We start from the raw sequence: 14469 nt of genomic DNA on the forward strand, positions 1-14469 counted from the left end.
AGGTCACGAACAGGAGGAAAGGAAATGTTGCCCATAAACTCCTGGTGACACAGAATACTGTAACAATGCCTAACTTAAAGAATAAGCAGCATTACTTAGATTTTCCTCATTGGATTCTATATGATTTTCTGCAGAAATACAATAGATGCTCTATCAATAGAAAAAAACAATTAACTTCAAGTGGATGGAAAACACTTCAAAGATGAGTCAATATCTCTTGAGAAGACATAAAATATTTAAAAATTTGTAAAATGAAAACAAAAAAATTCATTCATTCTTAACATTCCTGAATATTTTGAACCTGAGTGTTAAGATAGCTAACAGGCCAGGCATGGTGGTTCACGCCTGTAACCCCAGCACTTTGGGAGGCTGAGGAGGATGGATGACTTGAGGTCAGGAGTTTGAGACCAGCCTGACCAACCCAGTGAAACTCCATCTCTACTAAAAAAAAAAAAAATACAAAATTAGCTGGGCATGGTGGTGCATGCCTGTAATCCCAGCTACTTGAGAGGCTGAGGCAGGAGAATTGCCTGAACTTGGGAGGCAAAGGTTGAATTTTGCAGAGATTGTGTTATTGCACTCCAGCTTGGGCAACAAGAGTAAAACTCCGTCAAAAAACAAAAAAGAAAAAAAATGCTAACAAACTATTTGATAATATCATATATTGTAGTGCGAATAAAACAAAGTCTACATTATATACTGGAGTATATAACAGTGATTTTGTTTATTTTTCGAGGTAATGTCTAGTACAATGGTTTTCCAATATCTAGTATGATATTTTCACCAAGTAGATTCTGTGTAAATATTCAATGTGAGTTTGCAGGCATGTGTGTGTGCATGTACCAACAAATGTAGTTAAGAACATGCATCTGTGCTTAACCCATTTACTAGAAATAGGACCAATAAATATGAAGTTAGTGGATGTACTTTGCCAAGTACAAAAAGACAATGAAACCTTAAAGAAAATTTAAACTTGTAATTTTTCAACTGGCTAAATTTTAGTTTTAAACTACTTTGTTTTATGCCCTAAATTAAGATTACTTTGGTGCTGGGAAGTAATTATTAACCAGGATATAGTATTTAGAATTTTATAGTTTAAGTAGTTTCTAATCTTTCCTGAATCCATAGATTCCTGAGGATTTGAACCTAAAATTGGCTAATCTGTGTGTATATGTGTGTGTACACATATATGTGTGTGTCTATATATATGTGTATATATGTGTATGGATGTGTATATATATACACACACAGAAATATACATATGCATAGATATAGGTATGAATATATATACAAACAGTTAAACAGTCATAGGGTCAACATACTTTAATTTTATTATTCATAAATATTTTTTGGGGGTAGAGTCACCAGTATCTTACTTTCAGAGATCATTAATTTGAAATATGAGAATAAAATTTCATAACTTTGAAGCCACTTGAATAGTTACATAGAACACATAGAACACTGTACTTAATATCTTGTGATGTCATGGGTAATATGCTTCCTTAGTATAGGGCAGGCTGAAACTCATTTACTTAAAAAGCAATACCAATATGAAGATATCTGCTGTAATATTTATTTAGTTTATATTGAACATCTGGTATGTTTTATTTTCATGATTTTACAGCAAATGCATTACAAAAGAAAGCACAAATAATCTCTATGCCAGAGCAAAATTACCATAGGAACGTTTACTTTAAAAAATCAGGAAACATGGACTTTAATGTTTCATTTACTTTTCCCCAAGAGATATGATGGGAGATGGAAAACACCCATTTACTGAAGCAGAAACCTTCCATAAACAATAATGAAAATACCATCTTGTATTTTAATAATATGTGATCCTTATAACTTTTGGAATAAAAAAAAATGCAGCAAACTTTAAAAAAAAAAATCTCAGTTTGTAACAGTTGAATTGTAGGTGTATGAACAGGTGATCTCTGATGATATACTTGAAGACTTCAGTGGAAAATAATGATACGTAAGCTATTTCAAACCTCTTCTTATTCATGTTATCTGTGCATTTGCCTTGCACACATATAATATGAATAATTAGATTTTTTTTCCTAAGCAGAAGACAAGCATCGTGATGACTGATTATTTCCAGTGAAAATATTCAAACAGGGTTTACAAAACTCATAGAAGGTAATACTGCAAGTATTTGATTCTAAGATGCACACTTCTTTATACTTTAATATCTCTGATATCAGAATGTGTCTTACAATTGTTCTTGATCTGAGGTGAAGTTGCTTTCTTCTAGGAGAAATTCTTTCTTACTTCTGCCAGACATGTGGGATCCTACTGACATGATACCTCTTTAAATTAAAGTCTCTGTCTGAAATTTGGGTCCTTTCTGTTTGTGTGAATTCAGAAAGTAAGTCTTCATAAATACCAACTTGTAGTTCAAGGAGTATTTTTTAATCTCTTTCCAACCAGACATGATTATGATTGAAACAGACAATTTTCCTTGCTATTATCATCTGAATAAGAGTTTATTTCTCCTTTAGACTAGTCTTGAGTCATTTGGTGTCCCAGTTTGATGCTGGGATCATCTGGCAGACTGACCATCTTCAGCAGTTCTTTTTTCTTAAAAGTACATAAAAGAATGGTATATTTTATATTATATCATCTGAGATTTGATGAAATTTGATAATTTATTAAAGGTAGGAATTATTTTTAAGGCTGACATCATGCTCATCTATCAAATCTTGAGGCTCCTCTTGGGGCTAAATGCTCAGATTCATCACTGGAAGAGGCTAAGGCACAGACTATAATAGCACTGCTCCAAAATACTAACTTCACAGTTCTGCAGATCATAAAGATGGCACTGCCAAAGACATTTTATGAAATTTTAGAATGATTCTGATGCCAACCAAGATATAATTGAGATGGACAGTTTAGGAGATAATTAAGAAGATTGAATTCTGTGGACATATTACTTTGAGGTGTCAGAAAGGTAATGCATGCATGCAAAAATATTAGAAAGTGAAATTCAGTCATACCATTAGACTAGAAGATAGGACATAAAGTATTTCAAAGATTCAGAAATCTAACATGATGGTACAGTTAAAAAAATTAGTACTGATGGTGTAATTTTATTTTTCCTTTCTGGACATGTAATCATGATACAGCCCATTCTTAGTGAGAAAGAAAATGGGAAGTAGTTTATAGGTAAATTGCCTTGATCAGTCATTTGCTTGAGTATAAAGTCAGATGAGCTCCAATTTTGTACACAGCAATTATTTTAGGGAAGGGAACAGATTGGCAACAACCTGAGATTTCTCTTTAGCATCCTGTTTGAAGTGTGAGTGGGAAGACAAGAGTTGCCAGCACACATATATTAAGATTTGATACTAAAATCTACCCTAGGTGACCAGCCACCAGCAACAGAGGAGAGTATCCTGGGATCAGGAGGAGGTGTAGCTGGATTTTTCTGTTTCACCTGGCCTAGTTCACCACTTGGGCCACTTTACATATAAGGGAGCAGAGTGCCAAGTGAGTGTTAAATGTTTCATCTAAAGTGAAATTTCTTCCACCTTAATTCTGAGTTATTTAACAGAGTCTCTCTATTAAAACCTCTGGATGTGTAAACTGTGGAATGTTACAGAATGTGTTTACCATTACAGCTGGAACTGATCATCCTGAAGTGCGCAATTTGGCTTCATGTTGTTTACCAGCTTTCTCTGAAAATATCTCATATTTTTACATGTTTCCACATGAGCACATATATTTTATTCAATGAGATAATTGATATTAGCAAGGCAACATACATGATTTAATAAGACTGGGTTCCAGATTTTTGCTCATTTTACTTTCAAATACTGATGTCAACTATTCCAAAATAATCACTGATTCCTAATGGTAAGTCTCAGCCTGGCCAAATGGGAATGCCTGCCTTAGTTTCCAAATATTTGAAATTTAGTGTAATCTATGGTGTATATGGTTTATGTGTGGTAAGTTATCAAAACAAGCAGACAAGGGAAAAAGAGGCATTCAAAAAAGGAATGTTTTATGGCTGCAGGGCTTGTTGGGCTAGTTTACCCTTTCCTCCCAAATATCACAAACATCTAGAGTTGTTTACCACAACCCTCCCCCAAAAGACCCTGTAACATTAAACAGTAGCACTTTCTTTTCTCTCTCCAGTATGCATTCTGACATAAGAATCAGGAGAGAAATTTATTTACACTCGCTTTACTCCTTACTTCTTGTAGCTAAGCCATTCTATATGCCAAATTTTATAGTCTTTAACCACTCTAATTTTATCAAAACATGTCTTTAATATCTGAAACACTCTTCAAACCCCAGTCATTCAGCAGTCAAAAATATTTATGTATCCACAGTCTTATTTTTCATAAAAATTCCTTTGGTCCATTTTTCCCTACATATATTTACACTCATAACTCTAGCATTAATATAATTTTGAAATATGAACTGAATCTGTAAAGGGATCACTAAACGAATGTGCCATTGAGATTATATATGCATATAATCTCTAACAATTTTCAAAACAGCATAATGTCCTACACATGATGGCATATAATCAATATTCATTAGCTAATTGATAAGTTCATAATGAGGCTTCCTAAGAGAGATTTTGTTTTTGAATATAATGGTGTTAATAATAACATTATATTAACCTTACATGTTAATGTATGACATAAGGTATTTTTTACAAAATCAATAAGTGCAATTAGTTCAAATCTCTACTGAAAAACAAAAGTAACAATACAAGTATCTAGATTATAACTTGAAATTTTTAGATCATTCATTCAACAAATATTTGTTATCTACAATACTCATAATGTTGTATCGATATAAACCTAGAAATATACAACGAGCAAAATAATGTTTCATTTTGACATGGAGATTAATGTCTGATTGATTCAGTTACATTCTCTTGATTCTTTTACTTCCAGTAGTTATCATTAACTCTCCACATATAGACAAATAGATTATTTAGTGTAATGAATTAATATTTCAAAATACTACGTTGCTGGAATGGTGCTGATCATAATTCAATATTTTCCCATGAAATAGATTAATGAAAGACTAGCAAATATTTTATGATCTGATTGAAATATGCCATTTGAAAAAATTTAAGGAAAGTGTTCAATAAATGCACCATACTAACGCAGGGACAGTCATAACATTTACTCCAGTTTTGTGGTATCTTTCTTATGTATAGTGAAGGTAATCACAGATAGGAAAGTCCCTGGTGAGAAAATTTGCAAGCAAAGTGGTTCCGTAACACTGGCTTCATTTGTGGTTACCTGTCTCCTGGTATTAGCATTCCCCAAACAATCCTGTGAGCATTCAAAAATCAAATACCAACCTATCCAGCTTATGCCACAGGGGGATCTGAATTTTAGGAAGTAAGTTTTGGAATGTATGCTGGGGTGCTATGTATGGTAATGTTTTCTTAAAATTCATAAACATGAATATTCCACACATAGAATTAGTAAATCAAAGAAAAGTTAACTGATAAATATTAACTACTTTTAGAATAAATGGCATCAAAAAAATTAATAGAATAATTATGTTAAGTGACAATGTTTACATTGTACATTTCAGCCATTTTTAACTATGTTCATTAGCAGTATTGTCATTGATAAGTTTCCCCAGCAGAGGGAAGCATAATCTCATTATTTTTCCATAATAATATGGCATAATGTTTGAATTATGGAAAGTGGGGCATCATTACAATTTTACTCCATTTTAAGTGAAGGTTGTTGATGTTTCTGCATTTACTAAGCAACTTTGACATTAAATACGCTTTGACATCTTTTAGGAAGCAAAAAATGAATTTGGTATAAGATGCCCAGTGTAAGGGAATACTCAACTAGTAATTCAGTGTAAAGATACCCACATTATCTTCTGCTTGACTAGAATGCCCAATAATGATATATTAGATTTATATCATGAGCATAGAAAAGAATCATTTGTAAGGCATATTTTAAGACTATAGTTTTTTCTCTGGTATAGTTTAATGAACATTTCCATTGCCTACTCATCTCAGGTTGCTACTATATGCAAAATGAAGTACTTACACATGACTTCTTGTTGTTAATATAAGAAAGTTGAGCTTTAAACCTTGTAAGCATCTAAAATTTTGAATTTATCATCATAATAAAACAAAATTCATGATAATAAAACATAATTCAGTGTTTTGTGTTCTTTAGGATTTACTTTCTGTAAGATTTTATTTCTCTTCGGCTGCATTTCTTTAAGTATTCTGGGAGAGATGAATACATTGCCTGCATGTGCATGAATATGCATTATTACTTAGGATTTTAGCCTGGTCTTAGCAGGTTGAAAGAAGAAAAATGTGACTTACCATGGTGTTGTAAGTCGGAACAGTGAGTCAGTGGGTCTCCATTTCTTATATCTTGTCGTCTTGTGCGTCTGAAACAATTGCATTTAAAAGGTCTTATTGTATCCTTATTTTTCCATTTTAGGAATTTGTCATAAGAATGAAGAAAAATTTAAAAAAATATAGATATCATAGACTCTAGGAACTTACAGAAACAGATGAATCTACATCCAACTAAAAGATTTTTTTTAAAAAAACAGTTCATTATACCTGTAAGAGCAGTCTCCAAGATAATCAAAATGGGAAACAAGATCCAAATGTACTAACAACATATTAAAAGTCTTTAAAATAGTGATAACAGAGAATTCATGGCTTTTTCATGACCAGATGTCAATCAGTAACAATCTAATGTCTAGAAACTCAAGGCTTAACTTCTGTGGAAAAAGCACATTTGAAATAATAATCCATTTTTTTCAATAAAAGCTATTAAACTTTTTATGATTATTAATGAAGAAATAAGCTTGAAAATTATAATTTGCATGAATGCTCTCTTTCTCTGAATGCTTATACATAATTCCTTAAATAGACTTTTGCTGAATTTTATAATATTAAGACTAGAAATTATATTTTAAGCTAGTTTTAAAATTTCTTTTCTTGGTTATTATATCGACCTGTTCTTTTTCAAAACCGTTTCTTTTATGATCATACAGCTATGATTGCAAACTAATTTACCTGTGAAGTGAATAAAAGCAACAATAAATGTTGAACTTAAAGGCAAGGCCTCCTCTTGCCAGAGGAATGAAAGAGAGAATAAATGAACTTACATTTAAGAGAAAAGCAAAGTTTGCTTATAAAAAACAATTTCTTCTACATTCTACCCTCAGATCACATGTGAGCTGCAGCATGTCGGGGGTTTCCTTTCTCTACATTTTGCTAATGGTTGCCTGGGAAGGAGGAGGTAGGCTCTAGTCATTGTGGTGCAAAAAAGATGTGAAGTTCCAGGAAGAGGCTAAAAATGGAGACTGGCTATGTGTAATAGACTGGAAAAGATTGGGGGACACTTGCCCAACTGTTTGCTGCTGCTATTTTAATGGGTATTGTCTTGCTGCAAAATTAGTTACCATCCCTAAAAAGAGCTCTCACAAAGTCCATTGAGAATTGCAAATATGGAATTTGTTACTGTATTCATAAATTTAGAAGTCTAAAGTATTTACAGATTTCTATTTGTAGAATTAGTGAAACAATCAAACAGATGTTGCACATTTCAAAATTGAGCCAACAAGAGAACTTGTGAAACACAAACCACAAAGCATTTGGGAAAGCATTTTTCACTGCCATTTATGCTTTTGAAAAATGCCATCACAAAGAATATATAAATCATGAGGCTTCTAAACATCCTTTTAAAGACAGTGTCACTCATGAAATTGGATTAAGTAAAATCTGTAAGGCATAACAAAAATGTGCTAATGAAAATTCCTTCAATCTTGAATTGTAGGTATACAATAAATACTTTTCAAATATGTAATAACGTGTAGGTTTTAACTTATTATAGATGTGTTTATGATTTTCTTTTTATCTCTTTCCTTAAGAAAAGCTTAAAATTCAAATAGATTATTACTAAATTAGATAATATTATAAACTTTCTCATGAAGAAGAAATAATACTCATTTTAGTTCAAACACGAATTCCACTTTTTTTTTTTTTTTTTTTTCCAAGACAGTCTTGCTCTGTCACCCAGGCTGGAGTGTGCAGTGATGCAATCTCAGCTCACTATAACCTCTGCCTCCAAGTTCAAGCAATTATTCTGTCTCAGCCTCCCAAATAGCTGGGATTACAGGCACCCGCCACCACACATGGCTAATTTTTGTATTTTTAGTAGAGACAGGGTTTCACCATGCTGGCCAGGTTGGTCTCAAACTCGTGATATTGTGACCCGCCTGCCTCGGCCTCCCAAAGTGCTGGGATTACAGGTGTGAGCCATGGCATCAGGCTGAATTCCACATTTTTAAGTAAAATAAAAGCCACCTAGAGTTAAACGTTTTTGAGAAGCATTAATTTTAATCTTAAAAAATTTAACTTTACTGCTGTAAATACTGCATATCACTACTTCTTAAATTACCTACAGTTTCCTTTTNATTAACTCCACAATGTTTTATTTTAAATTTGAAATTTCAACAAAATGAATGGTTATATAAAGGTAATACAAACATGTTACCTCAATTCTGAATGTTGAAGGTTTAATAATTGTATTATATGATATAATACTGCATATAGATTTAATATTATTAACAGGATACTATGTTTTAATCCATTGGACTGATTATGTAACAGACTAAATTGTAGATTTTTCTACACTCAGTCAATGTTATCTAAAGTGTGTAATCAGAAGATTTAAGTAGGCATTAGGGCCATTTCTTTGGTCAAATATTTTACCAAATATTCAAGCTGATGCAAATGTTATAGGACATACCTCATTAGCTATGAAAATCTACATTCATGACTTCTTTGAAAAAAATAGCTATAATAAACAATAAAGAAATCAAATTATATTGCTTCTAAATGCAGAGGTTTCATAAAGCTGGTTTTCATTTTATGTTTCAATAGGTTGATATACATGCTGTTAATCTTTGGGCTCATATTAACGAGATACTGTATGTTAATTTCGTCCACCATTCTCATTTCCTAAACCCTGCTAAATAATGATAGAGAAAGACATCCTTCTTTTACTGAGTAGTAAAGGATACGCTGTTGAAAGGGCTATTTTGTCAAATGAAGGAAGAGTCATCTTAGCAACTTTTATTCAGTCATGTCCAGAAAATACTTCTAAGTATTATCAAAAGAATATTTAAGAGATATATATGTATAAATATGCTGGGCACGGTGGCACACGACTGTAATTCCTGTAATCCCTCCCAAAGGTGAAGGCGAGTGGATCACGAGCTCAGGAGATCGAGACCATCCTGGCCAACATGGTGAAACCCTGTCTCTACTAAAAATACAAAAATTAGCTGGGCGTGGTGGTGCATGCCTATAGTCCCAGCTACTTGGGAGGATGAGACAGGAGAATTGCTTGAACCTGGGAGGCAGAAGTTGTAGTGAGCCGAAATCATGCCACTGCGCTCCAGCCTGGTAACAGAGCAAGATTCCATCTCAAAAANTGTATACATATATTATGTATATGTGTGTATATACATATATACATATATACATGTATATTGCATATGCACAGATATTTTATTACATGGTTTTATGTTTCAAGTTCAAACACTGCAAATGCAAGGTGATACTATAATAAAATAATACTTAAATTTTCTTGAAACAAATAGATGTATTTGGGGATGTTAATCAAAATTACATATATCACATTTTAAAATGTAATATTTTTTAAAGTAGAAATAAATTATTCTGGACTTTTTATAATTAGGCACCTGTGTATTACCTAAGATTATAAAGGAAAATAAATTCCTTTCTCTGATCATTTTCTGTTCATCCAGAGACATAAATTGCCTTATTAAAGTTTAAAAATGAGACAGAATGTTGCTGGATAGAAATAGAAGAACACGTTTGGAAAACAGAGTATTTTGGTCTAAAGAGACAAGGCTCAGTCTAGATTCTGTTCATGACTTTCTCTGTGACATTTTTTCTGATAGTTTTAACTATTTGAAGAAAAGAGAAAAAAACAAAACAAGCCCCTCCCTCAGCCCCACATCTTTTATTCATTAGAAAAAGTTGATGCACTTATTTGAAGAAAGCTATTTCAAACTTGGAATCAGATAGGATAACTAGCAAACATTTCATTTATTTTGAATATTGTTCCTACCTCTTTGCAGTGGGAAAATAGCGAGAGCATGAAGAACCATCCCAAGCACAGTAAGGGTCTCGGGCGAGGCAACACTCAGCACAGGCTTTCCCATAAATATCACACCGGTGTAAAGCGAGCTGGGCAACCCCAGCTGTTGAACCAATATATAGTTGTTGCTGTGGAAAGAATTTACTGTTGTGACAAAAATTATCTTGTTTTTTAAATCTCTTTTTCTCTTAAAAAAGAGTTTATTTATATATAACTTCTCAGAGATAAATCAAGGGTTTAAAAAAATCGTCCCTTTATTGATAATTTCTTTAAAGGCCTTCTAGACAAGATGGCAGTTTAAAATGGAGCAAGAGCAAGTTCTAAATATTTGACTGAAACAGATGTCTTTTATTAAGTGTAAAACAAAGGGAAGATGAAGACAGTAATATACCAACCAATGTAATGTTCAAAGCTACAGTTTTGTCTTTGCAAGTTTGCTTTTTCACCTTTACTGTTTATATTACTCATACACCAAAATGTCTTTATTACCATGTGTTCCATTTTGGCCAGAGGCAGGAATCATTGCTGCTGACTTCTCAGTACCCTATTGTATTGCCTGTGATGGAGTGTGCCCTTTCCTATGATATGGGAAGGGGCAAAATTTTGGTGCTTACATTTGAAAAAACTTTGGACTCAACACCAAGAACTGTCTTGCCCTTGCACTACCTCCAGGAAGATTACTTTTAAAAAGACTACTAAATAACTACCCTTCAAAAACATCTTTCAAAAGAGGAACTAAGTGCACTCTGGTGCAGTCTGCCAAACCAAAAGCTGAGGTGTTTTGGAAGAAGCATAAGGTCGAGCATGAAGCTACCTGGATTCTAGGTCTCACTGCCCATTAACGCCCTGTGTGATCTTGAGCTATTCATATAATTTTTCTAAGAATTAACTTCCTTATTAAAATGAGCCTGTTTAACAGGTCTTTACAGTATGCATTCAGATAAACATTCTACAATACATTTATTCTCAATGAAATTGGTGGTATTGAAAGAACTAGAATATGGAAGATTTAAAAAATTGTTTTTCTACTAATTCAGGATTTCAGTACAAGTTTTAAAATGCCTTTAAGGAAGTTGAGCCAATGTAGCATATTAGCTGCAAATTTATGTAAGCACAAAATGAAATAAAATTATTTTGCAATTTTTCCACATTTACTATTATTGGTACCATAGCTCTCTTTTCTTGCACTAGAGGATTCAATCATTGTAGTAAGCCTTAAATAAAACTTAAATAAATACTGAAACATGTAATGGTATACATTGAAAAGACATCAAAAGTATATTTTAGTTTCTCTAAATAAGTTTAGTTTCTCTAAATAAAAAATAAGTTTTAGAAAAGTTGGTCTCTGAACAATGATATGCTTTTTTAATACTAGACATTTTCTAATAGTTAACAATGAACATAAATAAAATTGCATTTCCAAAGACATTCATTTATAAACTGCATGTATAAGTAACCAGATAAATTGAATGCAGACTGAACTGAAGTACCTATGATAATCTAAGAAAATATTAAGGTTATAGGGAGTGTTTACATAGAAAATAGTTATCTGCTTAAATCTCACCAACTAACTTATACCTTATTACAAGCAAAGTAAATAAGGGGAAATGTAATATAACAAAATCTAAACCATTGTGGAAACATTTACCTTCATTAATATTATTATTCCATTACATGGAAAAATGAAATTACAGTGTATATTACTAAGTGCTCAATTTTTTGCTATATTCAACTTTTATTATAGTATTGAATTTTGCTATAAACCAGGCCAAATTAAGAAATGATGGTTAAATTCTTTGGGAAAAATAGATTAAGTATTGTTAAGCTTTCCTTCTCCTTTTCTTTCTTTCTTTCTTTCTTTCTTTCTTTCTTTCTTTCTTTCTTTCTTTCTTTCTTTCTTTCTTTCTTTCTTTCTTTCTCTCTCTCTCTCTCTCTCTCTCTCTTTCTTTCTTTCTTTCTTTCTTTCTTTCTTTCTTTCTTTCATCTTTCTTTCACAGCCTCCTTTTTTAAAAATGAACTTACACACTATTGAAGGTAAGCACTTCCAACATATGGACATGTCAATCCGTACATTGTATTTGCAACTGTTTAGGAAAGCTACTCATCAAGTTAGTCCTACAATCAAAGGATCTCTATGTTTGGCCAGTAACTTCTAAGAAGCAGGAACAAAATATATATTTATAGATTTTTTTAAGAATATGACATTTAAGTAGGAAAAGTGTTATTACCTAAATAACAATATCTAATTATGTCACATTCCTTTAGGGAAAAACAGATAAATAGTTTGTGCAAAGAATAGAAAACCAAAATATGGCAACTGAAATTATTATAACAAAAACCTGAAGTGCGATAAAATGCCACAAGTAACTATAACTCAATATCACGTTCATTTTACCATAATTCTGCAGTATTATTAATGAAGTGCAAAAATAATTATGCTATCCACATGAAATATAGGGTAAGCCTTTAGGCACCATTGAGCAGAAACCAGTCACTAGTAAGTAACCTGATGTGCTTTTTCTGCCCAATTTAACATCACCACAGGCTTTCTCACCATCCTCCTTAACAAAGTGTGGGGTACAGGAGGAGATGGGTTCATTTATCCAGAAAATTACTTGTAACACTACTTGTCTCTCTTGAAACTACCATCTCACTTTAAAAATGCCCATAAGCATGAATGAAATTGAGTCACATCTGAACGAAATCAAATCATTTCTTCCAGTAATGGAAAATAAAGGAAAAGACACTTTCTTCTCTCACGGTATTTTAAATTGATAGATTGTTTTCTTTGTCAGTAAAATGTTGGATTAATATGTAATTTTAAGTAGCTTTAAAATGTAAAACAGAAATAAATGGTTTACAAAAATAGATGCAGATTTAGTGTAATTAAGATTGGCAATGAGGCTTAGCAGAGAATAAATAAATAATTTAAAAAATCATTACAGGAAAGAATATCCCAGTCTAGCTTCCATCCTGGAAATCCCCCGATTTATTTGCCAACCTCTAACAATTTTTAGATTACAAGAACAGGTGAACACATACTTATGCAGTGTTAGATAACAGTATCAGGTCAATCATATCTGTTCTCTGGGTTGCTCTAAATATCTTGGAGATTATCAATCTATTTTGATATGTCTGTGTGGGGAAAGGATGCACACTGAATTTTACTGGCAGAGTAATTTAATGTCTTGTTCAAGGGATAAAGTATGGTCAGAGATAAAACATGTAAATGGTTCAGAAATAAGATTTGCCAAATGATTCTCACTTTACAATTTTGTATATAAGTTTTTATTCCAGTAAGTGAGGCATACCCTACTTCATTCTGGCTTTTCTGCTTTGTATTTGTTTTGTTTTCTGCTTTTTTTTTTTTTTAAGTTACCATTGATATACTGACAAAAGAAAGTCTAGGTAATATTTATGGAGAAAATATAATTTATTAGACATTAAAACTATATTTGTTTACACATATTACACAGTATTTAGAAGCAATTGACTTTTCTGAAGTGTCTTGCCAAAGCATTCATTCAATATGAATAGAAAGACTATTAACATGCTGCCCTTAATCTTTGAATTCATAAAGTTTTAGAACTTATTTGGCAGTGACCTTTTTTGTTTTCCTTTGATATTTAGACAAAGTTAAATGCACATTTTGTTTTCTCTAGCATACAATACTACTGGAAAAGTAAAATTAACTTTGAAGTCAAAGTCCTCCAAACACATATAGCCAGTGAATAATTTTACTAGCTTCTAAAAATCCATTTTTGTTTATATTTGCAAAGTAAGAATTATAATTTTTTTATTCCTGAAATATCACAATGCTATTTCAGTGTATACACACACACACACACACACACACACACATATATATATAATCAGAAAAGATGAAAATTATTATTGGGTATTGAGTAAATTATATTAAAATGACCAAAATATGCTGTAAGTAAAAATTTATAACAAATAATGATCCGGAAAATATGTTTATAGAACACAGATGAGATTGATCAAAAACATGAGGGCAATGAAAACTATCTTCAGTTTCTAATCTACTAGCTTATTGTAAGAATGATATTTGTTTTCTTCTGTATTTTTGTACAATTGTTAACAAATCTGTGAAATTTGATAAATAAATAGATATATCTATTTGAAACACAAGAATTAACAAAATACTGGATATCAGTGGTAATACATAATGATAGTACCTGCTTGGTGGAAAGCTCCATTGCTGAAATAGTAGTCGGTTCCTAAAGGAGAAAAAGAAATATGTGAGGTGTTTGGTCAATTAGAACAGTCAGCTATTAGTTAATTAACTCAA

General features: G+C 32.0%; 1 protein-coding gene across 1 annotated transcript in view; it reads right to left on the reverse strand.

Annotated features, from left to right (window-relative positions):
- SEMA3A (semaphorin 3A) overlaps positions 1-14469 on the reverse strand; it is a 231727-nt gene that overhangs the window by 12519 nt on the left and 204739 nt on the right. Inside the window, exons 14-16 of the mRNA XM_017852379.1 lie at positions 14357-14398; positions 10128-10285; positions 6332-6399 (exon numbers count right to left, since the gene is read on the reverse strand). Of these exons, the coding sequence (XP_017707868.1) occupies positions 6332-6399; positions 10128-10285; positions 14357-14398 (268 nt within the window). The remainder of the gene's footprint in view (positions 1-6331; positions 6400-10127; positions 10286-14356; positions 14399-14469) is intronic.

This window comes from Rhinopithecus bieti, unplaced genomic scaffold (assembly GCF_001698545.2).
Source record: "Rhinopithecus bieti isolate Rb0 unplaced genomic scaffold, ASM169854v2 scaffold_34544, whole genome shotgun sequence".
In the NCBI taxonomy this organism is placed as follows: domain Eukaryota; kingdom Metazoa; phylum Chordata; class Mammalia; order Primates; family Cercopithecidae; genus Rhinopithecus; species Rhinopithecus bieti.